This window comes from Ascaphus truei, chromosome 2, assembly GCF_040206685.1.
Source record: "Ascaphus truei isolate aAscTru1 chromosome 2, aAscTru1.hap1, whole genome shotgun sequence".
NCBI lineage: Eukaryota > Metazoa > Chordata > Amphibia > Anura > Ascaphidae > Ascaphus > Ascaphus truei.
Genome location: NC_134484.1, coordinates 297,525,642 through 297,542,807, shown reverse-complemented (window position 1 = coordinate 297,542,807; position 17,166 = coordinate 297,525,642). Strand labels below are relative to the sequence as shown.

The 17,166-nt window shown below is 48.9% G+C and overlaps 1 protein-coding gene across 17 annotated transcripts in view; it reads right to left on the bottom strand.

Moving 5' to 3' along the window:
* Positions 1-6,183, bottom strand: part of BRD9 (bromodomain containing 9) — a 105,797-nt gene extending 99,614 nt beyond the window's left edge. For 3 of the 17 annotated variants that reach the window (XM_075586374.1, XM_075586383.1, XM_075586376.1), the window contains exons 1-2: positions 5,904-6,181; positions 3,735-3,946 (exon numbers count right to left, since the gene is read on the bottom strand). In XM_075586374.1, coding sequence (XP_075442489.1) covers positions 3,735-3,946; positions 5,904-5,988 — 297 coding nt within the window. In that variant the 5' untranslated portion in view covers positions 5,989-6,181. Of the gene's footprint in view, positions 1-3,734; positions 3,947-5,903 lie in introns of all 17 variants that reach the window. The other 14 variants (XM_075586379.1, XM_075586385.1, XM_075586377.1 and 11 more) reach the window with 10 other exon arrangements.
* Between the last annotated feature and the right edge of the window lie 10,983 nt (positions 6,184-17,166).

Below are 17,166 nucleotides of genomic sequence, written 5' to 3'. Positions count from 1 at the left end.
AAACAGTAGCCTTAGACACTAGATGGAAAATACAGAGAGCGTATAAGCACTTATTTGTACAGAAAATGTGGCAACCAGGAACAATGTTAGTGCATCAGACGTCAAACTTTATGATCCCAGTACAAATGAAGGCCAGTACCACTCATTATCTGTTGTATGTCATTGTCAATATTGTGATGTATCTGGCTAGCTGATGTCCGAGACAGGCGTGTATTAGCTCTGCTGTGGAAAATAATTCCTAATTTCAGCAGGCAACGTGGTGGGTCTATGTTCCTCATCCTCCTGGCAAATTAATTTCACCATTGGAATACGGCTAGCTGGCTGACATCCAGAAGAGATGTGTGCTTGCTCTGCAGTGGAAAACAAATCCTAGTATCAGCAGGCAGCGTGATAGGGCAGATAGAGTTATTAAAGGAAGCAGCTCAGTTTGAAGTCCTCATTTAGACCTTGTGGGCTCAAAAGTGCCCAAACTGTGGATCATTCTTGCTTCAACCTGTAGTAATGTTCTTTTGCGATTGCCTCCTCTCCCAGAGGTCCGTACCTGGGCGATTGGCATGCAACGCAAGGTAGAGAGCCCATGCCTCTTCTCTTTCAAATGTTTTGCTACTGGTTGATGTGACAAATCCTCCTTGTTTTCTGTGTCAGCCAGTGCCTTCTGTATAGCAGATCGATGAAGGGCCAATCGCTCTTTGAGCAGCCTCATTGTCTTGCCCACGTAATATAGACCACATGAGCATTGTATGAAATATACTACATATTTCGATTCCCAATTCATTATGTCCCTGATCTTCAGGTGGTTGCCATTGTGAGGGTGTGGATATGAATTCCCCAGTATCAAGTACTGGCAGTTTATACAACCGCGACATTTGTACACGCCCATTGGTCTAGACAGCCACGTTGGTTTTGTAGCATACTTGGCGGTGGGATCTGCCTTTGTGAGGTAGTCACCCAGGTTCCGGCCTCTTTGATAACAGAATCTGGGTGGTTTAATTAAGTTTTTGCCAATGACTTTATCGTTGGTCAGGATATGGTTGTGCTTACGTATGCTCCTCTTAATAAAGCCAGAAGCCATGCTAAAGGTGCTTCTAAAGTTAAACCGGTTATCGTCAGTTTTTTTGTCTTTGGGCATCAGCAACCTGTTTCTTTTCAAGCTTTTGACCTGTTCCAAGGCCATAGAGACATCGTTATATGCGTATCCCCACATCAGGAACAGATCTTTCATCTCTATCAGCGCCTGGTCCAACTGCGATGGGTCACTGGTGATCCTTATAACACGCAAAAATTGTGAATATGGTAAGCCTTGTTTCAGTGCCGCTGGATGATGGCTGGTAGCTAACAGGAGTGTGTTCTTGTCTGTCGGTTGTTTGTATAGTTTTGTGGCTAGTGTCCCATTATGTTTATAAACTATTGTGTCAAGGAAAGACACCTCTTTTCTGCTGAAATTGTCGTGCTTCAACCGGTATCGTATGATCTATTATTGTGTTATGGGATAAGCACCAAACTTTGTTTACTTTGTGGAGTGCCGGCTGTTTTTTGGAATATATATATATATATATATATATATATTTATTTATTTTAATACTTTAATATTGAATATTGGTAGACTAAAGAGTTAATGTGAGTGCTAATTGGGGTATCAGCTTTTATATTTTTGGTGTATATTTAGTAGAGAGAAACAACAGGTACCCTGCTACAGCAAAGAAAAGTGGTGAGGTTCTCTCTAGGTAGGGTCAATAATGTACACAAAAGAATAGAGAACCTAGTGGCAAGCACTCTGTCACCTAATGTAATGTTGATTAATTAAAATACTTTAATGCCAAATGAATATAAAATATAGGGCTTTAAAACACAAACAGAAAGAGGTGACTGTGATCAATATGTAAGCACTGTAGGAGTTTTCTCGATCTAGTGAGTAGGTATCAGGTATAGTAACTTATATTGCTTGAGCAATATGCTCACACGCCAGAAGGGCTAGAAACTGAGAAATAATACGTTCCTCACACATTCCAGAGTAAAGTAAATTCTGGATGCTGTCAGATAGACAGGTTCCGTCACGGTACGTGTACAGCACGGTACGTGTACTGCTCAGGTCATTGAGTTCCTGTATTCACCGAGTGTAGTGAGATAGTTATGGCTGTTGCTGTGTTGACAGATGATGTCAATGTATTCATAACTATATATCAGTATGCTTGACAATAGAGATGATGGATCCTATAATACATCTATACAGCAGTATATAGTAGTGTAACTGGTAAGTATCGGGCGTTCAGGATATGCCAAATGGATCGGTAACGTATCAGGGTGACAGGCCAGAGGACATAAACTCACGCTCTCCTTGAAATGTGACTTAAAGTATACTGCAACACTATAAACCCAGTCAAGAACAGAGTAGTGCTAGTGACCTAAGGCTCATCTCAGTAGCATAGGTTTTTGCTTCGTGAGTGCTAGGGTGCCAAACCGCTGTAACTGAAGTCAATTGTATTCAATCACATCTGAACTGCTGGTGACTTATCAGCAAAATCTAGAAGGGTGGGCACATAGTGGGAATAGCAACATAGATGTTAACCCCTACGTAAGTATAGGTATGGTCTGAGTCAATAGAGTGTATTGCATACTGACCTCCTCCGTGATCTGGAGGAGCGGATCTGATATGCAGATGACTCTGATAGTTAAGAAAAACAGGCAAATATTCCCAAAGTAAGAAGGAATATGGCCCCTTGTGTGAACGGTTCTCAAAATGGGCAGTATCTATCAGTGTCAACAGAGGTATAAGGCACTTTCCCTGCATCGGCACAGATCATTGAATTATATCAGTGCCGATGTCTTAGGCCACGGACATGTTGCCTGCGTGCTTGCGGAAGCGTGCTCCCGCTCAGAATTGAGCCCCTACAGCCGCAATTAGAGCGGCTTTAGTAGGGGCTCACCTGAGCTTCCGCGTGCTTGCGGAAGCGCAGGTCTTGGGGGAATTTAAAATTCCCCCGCTTGCCGGCGAGACAGGCCGGTCACGTGAGCGGTTCGCCCAATGAGGACGAACCAGCTCCGTGACGTCACTGGCCCGCCCCCGGCCAGTGACGCGCCCGCCCCCGGACGGCTGCTGAGCGCGCTTGCGGTAAGCAACCGCAAGGCCAGGGAAAGCACCCGCTTTCCCTGCGCCTCAGCGGGCCTCAGCACGCCAGCAGGGACCATGGACTCGGCCTTAAGAGGAGTGTTAGACAAGAGCCATTAAAGCTATATATCAGTCAGCATTTAGCAGAGTGAAGGCACATTCCCTGCATCAGCACAGATCATAAGATATATCTGTACCGATGTCTATTAGAGGAGTGCTTGCTGAAATTGCTAGAGCTAAAAGACAGTCCTGTTTGGACTAGACCGTGGGTGAATCACAGTAGATCCACAAGTGTGAGGCAAAGTATATACTCACCAGTGTACAGGCATTCAGCTGTAGTTAGCTAGCGTTTGAGTGCATGTATAACCGGTACAGTGACCAGGCGCAGATCTCCAAACCATTGAATCAGTTTCACAAACAGGCTGCGGTGTCAATCACTGATCTGCGCATGCTTGAAGGGCCCTTTGATTTGCATGCCCTGATGAAGCGTGATACGTGAAACGCTCGTCGGCTTAGCCAATCCTCGAAGCATGCGCAGATCAGTGATTGACATCGCAGCCTGTTTGCGAAACTGATTCAATGGTGCGGAGATCTGTGCCTGGTCACCTAATTCTCCATAAAACCTTACTTTTCGGCGTCTCCTTTCTTCATCATCCAAGTGCTTATCTTTCTCTTTTTCAGACTTCTTTTTCTTCTTTTTCTTCTTTTCTTTGTGACGCTCACGTTGCTCATGATCCGATCGATCATCATAGAAGCTAGAATCATGCCCTGATCCAGAGAGTTCAGTCACTTCACTGCCTCCAACTTTGAGGACCAGCTTCAAAGGCTTTTCCACATAGTCTAAATGGGGAAAAAAAAAATAATGAAATCTCTTAAAATATCCACTACTTAAAATCATATCGCTGACAACAACCCATACAAAGTTGATCCACAGTACAATATGAACATTGTTGAATGCAATCTTTGTTACCTATATGTGGGCTTTTGAAACAACTAGTCTTCCTCCACTGGTTCCACCACTATTCTAGAAAGTTAATTTGGCACTAGCCAAACAGTAACTAGAATATGAAGTATTAGAGCAACTTTTTTGTTATTGATAGGCTCACTTGCCATATTATCCTCCTGGGAGAATAGAATAAAAGAACAGTGAAACCAGTGAACTCCTGTATAGAAGATGAAAGACTATGCTATCCGGGAGAATCACCAGTTTAAAAAAAAAAAAAAGTATATATTGCCCAAACAAAACAAAATGTTCATATTTCTTGCAGGATGTAATAGTTTTCTTTTATGAATGCAGACCAATTTTGATTCCTCCCAAGTCTTTTATTCACATGTGTTGCCAAGTTATTTGTGATAGAGCACTAAATGGTAGGAGTAAACTCAAAATAAAAGTTATTGCAAACCATGTTTTTTTTTCATCAATTAGTTTTAACAGTAATTTACTTTTTAGCACATTATCTACTTATGGTTTATCGCTAAGCTATATTTTTTACGTGATGTCTGTTTAAGGCTGCATCCTCCGTGCTGCGGACCGCGCTCATGCTTGATGTCACCAACTCTCCAAGCATGAGCGCTCGGATGTCCGGCAACTTTTTCGATAAGCTCGAGCTGGCGGGGGCCATGGCAGAGCAGTAAGTGGTGCTGATTAGCTGGGGTTATGTGACCCTTCAGCATGCCTCAAACGCCTAGCGCCCGTGCCGCGCGAGCTTGGACGCAGCCTTATTGTGTGTCAAAATGTAGACTTACTGCTAAAAAGTAGTACAAACCTTTATAAAATGTATGACAATTGTGATGCAACTTAAAACATGAGACGCATAGTTTGTTGTTTGAAATGACAGGACACTTAAAAACGAAAAGTAACGCTATATTATTTCCTTGTAAAACATTTTATAAATATTGCACTCTGTTAAATTCCTGATTGACATAATTTAAATAAAATATATGCATAATTGTGTTTCAATAATCAATGTATATAACTAGATATCATTTTCACAGTATGACTAGTATAAATAATGTGTTCACTTATAGAGCCATGCAGTATCAAATACACAGCAACTTACTGCTGTTAAAACAATATAAAAATTTTAGGTTTTCCACTGGCTTTCATTTGGCAGACAAGTTTGATGCACATTATAATATAGGTTTTAGCACATATTTGCATTCAACAGTTTGACACTAGGACTACATTGAGAAAAATAAGGTTAGTACATAGACCAGCGTATTTACTTTTGCGGTGAGGGACATTTCGTCTCAGTTAGTGTGATTATAGGCTTCATTTTATTATACCAAATTAGCATCGAAAAGTATACTACATAAAATGTGGGATATACGAGGGTATTATCTCCCCCCCCCCCCCCCCCCGTTTGTTTGAGAGAAGATTGCATTTCTAACCTCGACCCCTTTTAGGGACCCAATAATCTTAATGTTGCCCATGTACAAAAGTTGAGAATCAATATCCCCGAACTCTATCACTAAGGGTATTGCAGATAAGAGGCCTTCGAACAAATATTTTTAAAAAATGGCCGAGAACAAAATCGGCATCCATTTTTTACATTTCATAATTACGTTTACGAGCACGAATAGAAAAATAAGCAGTTTGTGGAAATCTAGGGAAGAGGTGACAGATTGTTTTGGGAGATAGAAAAGGACCACCTCCAACGATGCGTCCCCCAAACGGCGTTACTTTTGCTGTTCAAGCGAGGACTTCCATATCCTGCCTAATTCAAGTCACAAAAATATGGGCACTTCGCAACCCCACCCTCCCCCCGGGCGGCGGGTCCCCTCGGTCGGTACACACACTGAGACTGTTCTCCGGGGGAGCCGCGCTCACCGGCGTCGTAGGACCTCCACTCCGATTTATGCTTCTTGTGCTTCTTGCCCATGGCCTGGGAGGGACAAGAAGAGTGTGATACGATAAATACGCAACAGGGACAGTAAACACACAAGCCTTCTCCCACAGGGGAGGGGCGGGTAGGCAGGGGATAGTACAGTCTTCACATTAATGTCGGCTGCTACCGCTGATGGACGTGGGTGGAATAGAGCCACCGTTTACTCTACAGCTGAAAGCCTCGCGCAGGCGCTCGTGACGTCCCCTTCCTCCGAAGCATCGCGAGAGCGGTTGTTGCTTCGAGCGCCAGTATTCCATCTCATTACATATACAGTACTGTACATTTTGTTGTACGTAGAGCTTCACATTTCTGCGTTCAAATCCCTGTTGATTAAAAAGGCCCATAATATAGTGCGCGCGCTTGCTCCGCTTATAATTAGTGTGTGTGTCCGTCCGTCCCCTACACAAGTGAATTGGGATACAAAGGATTTAACTTTCTACATCTATTTCCACAATACTTTGCTGCTACCACTGTTTAGTCATATCTTTTCCCCAAGTCTTCTAAACATCTCTTTCTCTCTGTAGAAAATGTACAAAAATATTTAAAAAATGTTCACTTTGTCCCAATGTTCATTTTGTATTAAGTATACAACAGTGTTGTGGCAAATAAAATATCCCTTAAGGTATTTTCTGGGAAACATTTCTGTTGCTTAAAGGCATTTTTAACTAATGATTACAAGACTGGCAATTTCAGGTCGGTAGACAAAACTCAGCTCCAGTACAGTAATCTCCCTGTAAAAAAGATAGGGAGTCGTTCGGGACTTGGTGATATTTAGCAGCTTAAGCATTTCCTGAATAATAATAATAATAATAGCATGTTCTTGTGTAGCGCTGCTAGTTGTACGCAGCGCTTTACAGAGACATTTTGCAGGCTGGTCCCTGCCCCGTCGAGCTTACAATCTATTTTTTTGGCGCCTGAGGCACAGGGAGATAAAGTGACTTGCCCAAGGTCACAAGGAGCAAACACCGGGAATTGAACCAGGCTCCTCTGCTTCAAACTCTCAGTGCCAGTCAGTGTCGTTACTCACTGAGCCACTCCTTCTTTGAGATTACTTTCAAAGTCCCGGCCTTGGTCATAGTGCAGCCGATTGGGCAGTCCATAATGAACAAAGTACTTTTCCCATAGTACTTTGGCTACGGTAATGGCCTTCTGATGTTTGGTTGGAAAAGCTTGTGCGTACCGAGTATAGTGGTCTGTAATCACTAATACATTGCCGATGCCTCGGGCATCGGACTCAATACAAAGAAAGTCCATGCATACGAGATCCATGGGCCCGGAGCTTTTTAAGTGTGCCATTGGAGCGGCCCTGGAGCATCGCCTGCAGTGCTGTTCCATTGACTCATGCGTGGCCAGAAGAACCGAAAGTTTATCCACTCCCAGATGACCATGATCATCATGTATTGCTCGAAGGACCATAGGTTGTAGGTTCTGGGGTAAAACCAGCTGTCTCCTATCTGGGTGATTATGGTACTGCAGCACTCTATAGAGGAGACAATTGTCGAGTTCAAATTGGTCCACTTCTCTCATTAGGATGGCCACCGTTTCTGGGAGCACGTTTTATCGTTTGATGGATGATACAAACCACAGGGTCCCGTATTTGGTATTGAACCAGGTCCTTCCATGCGATGACCATGTCGGGAGTGATATTCATTCCCCCTGGATGACGATAGGTGGCCGGAATAGCCTTAGGCCTCGGTCCCGCTGCGCTCGTTGGCGCGGGCGGCGGGTCGCGAGTTCCCCACCAGCAGGGGAATCCTCGCGAGCCGGTCCCGGTCCCCACTGGCTGCACAGAGCACTACACGCTGTAGCGCGTCAGCCGCTGGAGACACCAGAGAATGGTGTTTTCTAGCTTTGACGCGTGACGTGTGTGGCTGTGAGCCAATGGGGAGGGGAGGCTTCGGGAGGAGGAGAGGCTTCGGGGAGCGGGGAGGAGTGTGGAGTGAAAGCAGGTGAGTGCCTTTCTCTGTGTGTGTGTCTGAGTGCGTGCCTGTCTGTGTGTGTATGTGTCTGAGTGCGTGAGTGCCTGTCTGTGTGTGTGTGTGCCCGAGTGCCTGCCTCTGTCTGTGTGTGTGTGTGTGTATGAGTGCGTGAGTGCCTGCCTGTGTGTGCGCGCGTGTGTGTGTGTATGAGTGCGTGAGTGCCTGCCTGTGTGTGTGTGTGCGCGTGTATGAATGAGTGCCTGCGTGTGTGTGTTTAAACTTACCTTCCAGCTCCAGCCCGAGTCCGTGGAGGGAGGGGGGGGGGAGAGTAGCGGGTCCCTCCGCTCAAGCCACGCCCCCCCTCCCTGTCAAACCTCCCACCTCCCGCCCACCTCCCGATCAAACCTCCCACCTCCCGCCCACCTCCCGATCAAACCTCCCACCTCCAGCTCCGGCTCCCGCTCCCTACAGACCGCAGATCGCGGTCTGTGTATCTCAGCGCACCGCCTGTCAGCAGCGCAGGTGCGCTGACTCTGGGAGCGGGGCCTTAGCCTAAGATTGGCATCCCAAGGAATCCGCTACCCTCAGCTCAGAGAAAGCCACCCTATCTTCCACAATAGCAGCCGTTGAACACATAGCGCGTAGCCTTGGTCCAGGGATTTCTTCCCAGATGTCATAGTTTGGGATGGAATTCAGTCCCGGCCGTCGGGAAGGAGCATTGGCACTAATATTCAGGGGCCCTGGTTTGTACTTTAGTGTGAACTGGTAATTTGTGAGGGCCGCCAGCCATTGGTGGCCCGTGGCGTCCAATTTGGCGGATATCAGTATATACGTTAAGGGATTGTTATCTGTCCGTACTTCGAAAGTAACACCATATAAGTAATCGTGGAGTTTGTCCACAATAGCTCATTTGAGAGCTAGAAATTCCAATTTGTGTACTGGATAGTTCTGTTCACTAGGGGTCAAGCTGCGGCTGACGTAGGCCACTGGTCGGAGTCTAGCCGGATATTTCTGATGCAAGACGGCCCCCAGTCCGTTAAAACTTGCGTCTACATGCAGAATGTAAGGCCTCTCAGGGTCGGTATTCGGCAGGACAGGTGCCTTGGTTAGATTCCTTTTCAACCCGATAAACGCCGTTTCACAGGCGGTTGTCCACTTGTTGCCAAAGGGGGCTTGAGTGGAGGCGGCTTTCCGACCGGTGTCTTCTGGATATATCTTAAGAAGGTTGTTGAGGACCTTGGCTTTGCTGGAATACCCTTCCCAAACCGACGATGATATCCACAGAACCCCAGAAGGAGCGTAATTCCATGAAGTTCTCTGGTCGGAGCCAGCTCACCACAGCTTCGATTTTGGCCGGATCGGTGGCGATTCCATCCGCAGATACTATGTGGCCCACGTTGGTCACTGAGGTGCGACAGAACCTACATTTATCCAAGGACAGCTTCAATCCTTCTTGGCCCAGTCGACCCAGTACTTTTAGTAGCCGTTCCTCATGTTCTTCCAGGGTTTTACCAAACACGATGATGTCGTCCAGGTATACTAGACATTCCCTAGAATTCATATCCCCAATTGTCTTTTCCATCAACCGCTGGAACGTGGCCGGGGCACCACATATGCCTTGGGGCAAACGCGTGAATTGATAGAATCCAAGGGGACACACAAAGGCCGTTTTCTCCTGGTCCTCGGCGCTCATTGGCACTTGATAGTACCCTGACCTCAGGTCCAGTATGCTGAACCACTGGTTCACGGATAGCGCATTTAGGAGTTCTTCAATCCAGGGAAGAGTGTACTGGTCGGGTACCATGCGATTGTTCAATGTCCGATAATCCACACATAACCGGACCAAACCATTTTTCTTCTGCACCACCATAATCGGCGATGCATAGGGGCTACAGAATCCCGTGACTATGCCCGCTGACTCCATTTCTTGCAGGATGTCTCTCACATCTTCCACAACCCAAGGGGCTATGCGGCGGGACAACTCCCGAAAAGGAGTAATATCACTTAACCGGATGGTGTGTTGGGCGCTGCGACTGCAACCCACATCCATATCACTAGTTGAGAATACTTCTCGTCTCGCTTCCAGTTTGGCCCTTAGTCGTTCTCTCCACTCATCAGTCAGGGTGGAGTCTCCAAAGTCGAAGGCCAACCCAGCTGCCGGTTCTTGTATTGCTGCTGTATTTGCTTGCACTCCTATCTGCTCGACGGGAGTGACAGGGTATATTCTCCCTAGACTTTGACCATAATCGAGGGGCATGGGATACGGGGAGATATTCTGGACAAACACCCGGACTCTCCTTGGCATTTCGGAGGTCCATTCTCTCACTTCAGCCATTAGCTTGTAGCCTCGTCGCTCGTCATCTTCAGGTGTACTTTCTAGAGAAAAGAGATGGTCAGCTTCATTCCTTTCCGGATAGCAGCATGTGGCAGTCATGAGTTTCACTCCCCCCGGTAAAATCTCAGTTAACCCATGTTCAATGTTGTAGAGAATCCCTTGCTCCCCCTGGGCGGCTATTTTGCAACGTTCTTCGTGTAGCACGGGGTAGCTTTCTAAAGACGCCAGGGGTAGTTCACCAGCCTCCTGCAAGTACATACGAATTATGGCCCACACTATGTCGGTGTTGGTCCCCAATATGATTGGGGCATTGGGGTGTTCTTGAGGCTCCGGGCACACCAGTGCCTCCATTTCCATGGGGTGATGCTTGCCCATATTCAGTTGAGGAATGTCCAGGCGAACCTTCACTACGTCGTCAATGGGGTAATCCTCGTGACTTAGTCCCTGCAGCTTCATGGCGTCTGGTGACTGCAGCGGCAGATGGTTGAGATGTTCATCGTAGAAGGGCCGATACACAATGGTTACTTGAGACCCAGTGTCCAGCAAAACCGATAAGTATATACCTTCCATGATGACCCGTACAAGGGCAGCCGGCCCCACACGACAGTGTAACGCAGTGCCCACAAACAAGACGAGACCCCGTCACTGAGGTGGGAAGGTATAACACCACACACCCACAGCAGCGGAGGCGTGCCTGGAAGGTGGATAGTTTAGCGTAGCCAGGTCTGGGTTGGAGAGTGTAGAAGATGCGGTATACTTGCCGAGTTCCGGGATTGGAGAAGACAGGAAAGTAAGGGTCCATAAGCCATGGTCTGGGATTGGAGAGAGCAGCGTAGTCAGAGTCCGTATGCCATGTTCAAGGGTAGGAGAGATCGCCATAGTCGAGGGTATGCCAAAGTCCAAAAATCCAGAAGGGTCCACAAACAAGCCGAGTCGGTACACAAAAGGTTAACTGCAAAAGAGATAGAGCACTGCACAACAGAAGTTAGCTTCACGAGGCTACATATGATTATGCTGAGCAAAGCATAGAAGGAAGCAGGAAGTATGCAATGGGGACAGGGGGCAGAGCGAAGGCATGGCTCCAGCGGAGCTCGGACAGGCTGCAGGCAACAAGGCAGGGAAGAGAGACTTGCCACGCAGCTGGGGATCGTCGCACGTAATTGTGTGTTCCTTCCGCGCGGGAGAGATGCACGACGCGTGCGGGAGGTGGGACCAGGTTTCGTGTGGCAGTTAGAAGAGCTGCGGGTGCGCGCTATGTAATGAGAGCGGGGGAGTGCGCATGGGCAGGAACCGTGGCCGCGGCAGCAGCAGCAGGTAAGGAGGAAACATGCCGCAAAGGATGTGTTCCCGATTCCTTACAGTACCCCCCCCCCCCTTGAGGATCGGCCTCAGGACGATTCCTATATGGCTTATTCGGAAACTTGGCATGGAACCACCTTAGTCATTCCGGAGCATGGATCTGGCAAAGTGGTATCCATGAGCGTTCTTGGGGTCCGAAACCTTTCCAATTAACTAAAAATTTGACTCCTCTTCTGGAGTGCCTAGAATCCATAATTGACTGAATCTCGAACTCTTCCTGTCCCTGAACCATGACCGGAGGTGGCCTAGCCAAGACGTCGGGGAATCGAGAGCTTTGACGAACAGGCTGTAACAACGAGACATGGAAGACTGGTGGTATCTTCATCGATGAAGGCAGTTGAAGGCGATAAGCCACAGGATTGACCTGTTCTTGAATGCTGAAGGGACCCAGGAATCGTGGAGCCAGTTTCATCGTAGGCGTCTTCAACCTTATATTCCTTGAAGATAACCATACCTTGTCACCTGGCCTATATTTGGGCGCCTTTTGGCGATGGCGATCCGCCTGTCCCTTCTGTCTGAGGACTGCTCCCATGAAGCTTTCTTTGAATTCTCCTCCATGAGTCTTGAAGATAGTTTATCCCGAAGTCTGCTTCCGGGACTCCAGAGAGATTGGATGAGATGGGGAGACAGGTTGGGTGGAAGCCATAATTTAAGAAGAAGGACGACTCTTGGGTGGACTCGTTCCTGAGGGAATTGTGAGCGAATTCAGCCCATAGGAGTAGATCCACCCAGTTATCTTGTGCATCGGAAATGAAACACCTCAGGAATTGTTCAAGAGATTGGTTCGTTCTGTCTGACCGTTAGTTTGTGGGTGGTATCCAGAAGAGAATAGAAGCGAAATGTCCAGTCTTTGGGCGAAGGCACGCAATAACTTAGAAACAAAATGTGATCCACAATCGGAAACAATAGAGACTGGAACTCCATGGATAAAGAAGATTTCCTTCAAATAGATGTGTGCTAGGGTGGCAGAATTAGGGAGACCTTTAAGTGGTTTAAAATGAGCTTGCTTAGAAAATCTATCTACAATGACCAGGATGGTATTCATACCGTTAGAGCGTGGAAGTTCGACAATGAAATCCATAGAGATGTGTGTCCAAGGGCGATCCGGAATAGGCAAAGGGCGAAGCAGACCAAACGGCTTGTTGCGAGCGGATTTGTTTCGAACACAGTCTGAACAGGAACTGACAAATTCTTTAATGTCCTTCAACATGTTTGGCCACCAAAACGTGCGTCTGATTAGGTCTGAGGTCCTCTTGGTACCGGGGTGACCGTCAGATTTAGAGGAGTGACCCCACTCGAGGATCTTTTGGTGGAATTGTGGAGCGGCATACAAGCACCCCTCCGGCTCCTCCATACCCTCAGAAATGAGCGTTTGAGACTCCAATGTCACGCCTGTATGCCCACAGACCAAGCCAGACCCCAGTACTGAGGTGGGAACGGTATGATACCACACACCCACAGCAGTGGGAGCAAGCCCGGAGTGTGGTATAGCATTGCTGGGCCTGTAGAGAGAGTTGTTACGTTTAAACTTGCAATGCTTGGGAGTGTCCGTAAGAATCGTCGTGTCCGTTAGCCAATGTTCAGGGGATCCAGAGAGTAGAGTCGTCGGTGAGCAAGCCAGGTCCTAGGTAGCCAGAGGTAAGCGAAGTCATATGCGTAGCAGGGTTCAAGGGGTAACCAGAGAGCAGAGTAATCCAGTTAGAGCAGGGGTCAAAGCCAGGGAGATCCGAAATAACACAGGAGCAGGTATTCACAGGAGCACAGAGGGAGCACAGCATAGGACAGGTAACACACAAGGAAACAGGAACTATGCAGAGCGAGGAAGAGGTGGACAGACAGGGATTATAAAGGGAGGTGTACCAATGGTAGAGAGGGGAGGAGTAGAGAAAGAAGTGGGTCTATTTTGATCTGGTTTAAAACTGATTGGCCGGCTAGAACAAAGAAAAACCAGTCAAACAAATATTCAAAATAAGACCAACAAGTGCACTGTTGAAGTGCACTTAAAGCAGAAGGGTTAACTCTAAAGAACCCTTGAACGCCCCCTGGGAGGCAAATTCTGAAACCGTCCCTGTAGACTCGGCGTACGAGTACTCTGCCCGAATACGGGAGTGCACCAGCGCCCGGAACATGGCCACGATGTTTGTTGGGACCCCCCCTCCAAAACCTGCTTCCTGGTTTTACAAATGGCTACATTAGCCAATGCCAGGAGCAGGTTGACCAGGAGATCCCTAGGCTTATCGTTCCGGGACACTGGGCACCCAAAAATAAAAATATGAGGGGAGAAGTGTAGCCAGAACTGCAGGAGAAGGCTCTTCAAGAAGGAAAAGAGGGGCTGCAGTCTGGCGCAACTCAAATAAATGTGATACGGACTCCTGCTCGCCACAAAAGGGACAGGCGGCGGGGGAGTCCGTGAAGTGTGCCAAGTACTCTCCTGTGCTCAGTGCACCGTGGAGGACCCTCCAAATCAAATCCCCGGCGGGACGGGGAACCAAACCTGAATAGAGTTCCTTCCACCGGGGTCTCTCGCCCTTGTTCGCAGGAAATACAAACCTCCAGACAGTATCAGGGCGGGTTACAAGGGCGAGGTAGTGCACTATATGGAGCACTAGAGAATACAGGACTTTCCTCGGCATGCCGCGGAAACATGCCGGGGACATATTCCCCAATCTGCTGAGGTTGGGGGAGAGAGGAGCCCGAGGGGGTTGCCGTGGCTTTGGTTCCACGCAAAGATCCGGAGAGCTGAAGTTGATAGGTTGACAATACCCCCTCAATGAAGGTGCGTGAGTCGGGGTGGATGGCATCTTTAATCTCCCGGATCAAACGATGAGGGACTGTCAGGGTTCTGCTCGCCACAAACCAGGGTCGGACCGCGAGGCTGAGGTGGGGTTGTAAAAGCACCGACCTGAGACCGCGCAGGCTGATCCGGATGTTCGTTGTCATATATCGCAGGATCAGGATAGGAGAAGACAGCGTCGTCGTTGTACAAGCCAGGGTCAGGACAGGAGACATCAGGATAAACATTGTTCAAGCAATAGTTCGGCAACATGTAGTCAGGAGAGCCCCGCTTCAGCTTAGGAGCGCGGGGTTGGCCTCTGCGCGTGCGACGACCTTGGCCAATGGTGCTGGTCACAGGAGATGGTAAGCAGACCAGCGTAGCACACCGCCTAGCTGCACGGTTAAACCAGTGCACAGCGCAAGAGTCCTGAGCGGACTGGGGAATCCTCTGTTTCAGCGCAGGGACCAGGACACGGCCTCTCTAGATTAGGGAAAGAGTAGGCCCCAGGAACCAGGAAGCTGGAGATACACAGGGAAACCTCCGCTTCAGAGCAGGAATCCAGGAGACTGAAGAAAGCAGGGACGAAACATCCGCTTCAGTGCAGGAATCCAGGAGGCTGAAGGAAGCAGGGACGAAACATCCGCTTCAGTGCAGGGATCCAGGAGACTGAAGAACGCAGGGACGAAACATCCGCTTCAGTGCAGGAATCCTGGAGGCTGAAGGACGCAGGGATGAAACCTCTGCTTCAGCACAGGAGAACAGGAAGCTGAAAGACGCAGGACGGAACCTCCGTATCAGCATAGGAGAACAAGCGGCTTGAAGGGAACTGAAGGACGCAGGGCGGAACCTGGTATCAGCATAGGAGAACAAGCGGCTTGAAGGAAGCTGAAGGACGCAGTGCGGAACCTGGTATCAGCATAGGAGAACAAGCGAGAGCTTGTGGCAGAACAGGTAGTAACATCCAGTTAGGACTATGCTCGGCAGGGAGCATTATGGGAAGACAGTACTTAAAGGCCAGCGGGCCAATCCCCGACGGGGGTGTGAAGGTACTGCTCCTAATGAGTGAATGGAAGTATAGGTTGCAGTGAAAGGCTGCACAGCTGCATTAGATGCCAGAGGGAGTGTGTATTGCTTTGGTGAGTGAATCCAGGCTGCAGCAAACCTCAGGAGAGCTGTTCCAGAACTGCACCGGTCTGCAAGGTAAGGCAACCAGTAAACCGTGGAGCGGATTCCTTACAGGGACGCGGGCAGTACGCAGACCCATACGGGGCGTGAGCACCTCTGCCCTAACCCAGTCTCGCCGCTCAAAGTCCAGGAGATCCCAGACTCTGGTCACCTGCGACAGGATTAGCCGGAGGCAAATAGAGGGTGAATCCAACATCCGAGCCCCCACTGCCGGATTATACAGCAGAGGCTCGGCGAGGAAATCAACCCTCACCGCCTGTTCCTTCCTGGTCGCGGAGACCAGTTTCCAGGCCTTAAGTAAGTCCCGGTAGTATGCCGGCAGCTCCGAGAGGTCTCTACCTAAACCCTCGGGCCTGATGATAAACAGTTGCCGGTCAAACCTCATATTGCGCAGCTGGCGAAAGAAACTGGTTGCCAGCTGGCACCACTGCGGAGACGGATCTGCGAATAGGTATCTCTGCAGGTTTTGGAGGCGGAAAGTGTGTAACTGGGAGCGGACAAACACCACTCCCTGTCCACCCTCCTCCAAAGGAAGGCACGCAACTCCCGCAGAGACCCAATGCTTCCCCATCCAGAGAAAATCCATCAACCTCCTTTGGATCTTGTTGATAAATTCGGGGGTCGGACCCATGGCTATCAGCCGGTGCCATAGCTGACTGGCCACCAGCTGGTTGATCACCAGGGTTCTTCCCCTGAGGGAAAGCATTCTCGACAGATACACCCAAGACCCCAGACGAGCAATGACTCGTTCCTCAAGATCACTGAAGTTTTCTGGGGCCGGGTTCTCCGCAGCAGACAGGTAGACTCCCAGATATTTTAGAGTATCGCTCCCCCACGAGACATTACGAAACGTGGGGGGCAAAGAGTCCACCTGTAAGGGACCCACCAAAATGCCGGAGCACTTAGACCAGTTGATCCGAGCAGAAGAGGCCACGGTGTAGACCTCTTGGCAAGCTTGCGCCCGCTCTAAATCATCTAGGTCCTGGGCTACGAGGAGCACGTCATCGGCATAAGCCGACAGGACTACCCGCATGTCGGGCTCCCGCAGCACCAGCCCGGTGAGCCTCCTCCTCAGTAGGCAGAGGAAGGGCTCAATGGCCAGCGCGTACAGTTGACCAGACAGAGGGCACCCTTGACGTACTCCCCGACCAAACACAAAAGGTGCCGTCAGGGACCAATTGATCTTCACCAGACACTCTGCAGAGGCGTACAGCATCTGGAGAAAGCCCACAAATTGTGGGCCGAAGCCAAACCCCCGCAGGGTCTGCATGAGGTAACGGTGATCCACCCTGTCAAACACCTTCTCCTGATCTAGGGACAGGAGGGCGAGTGACAGACCAGTCCTCTGCGCGTGATGTAGCAGGTCCCAGACCAGAAAAATGTTGTCATGAATACTCCGGACCGGGACATTATAGGACTGGTCGGGGTGAACCACCTATGCCAGCACTGACTTGAGCCTCAGCAAGAGCGCTTTGGCTACGATCTTATAGTCCGTGCTTAGCAGTGAGACCGGTCGCCAGTTAGAGATCTGGCGGAGATCCCCCTTTTTTCGGCAGCAAAGACAGTATTGCCCGCCGACACGAAAGGTTCATCTCACC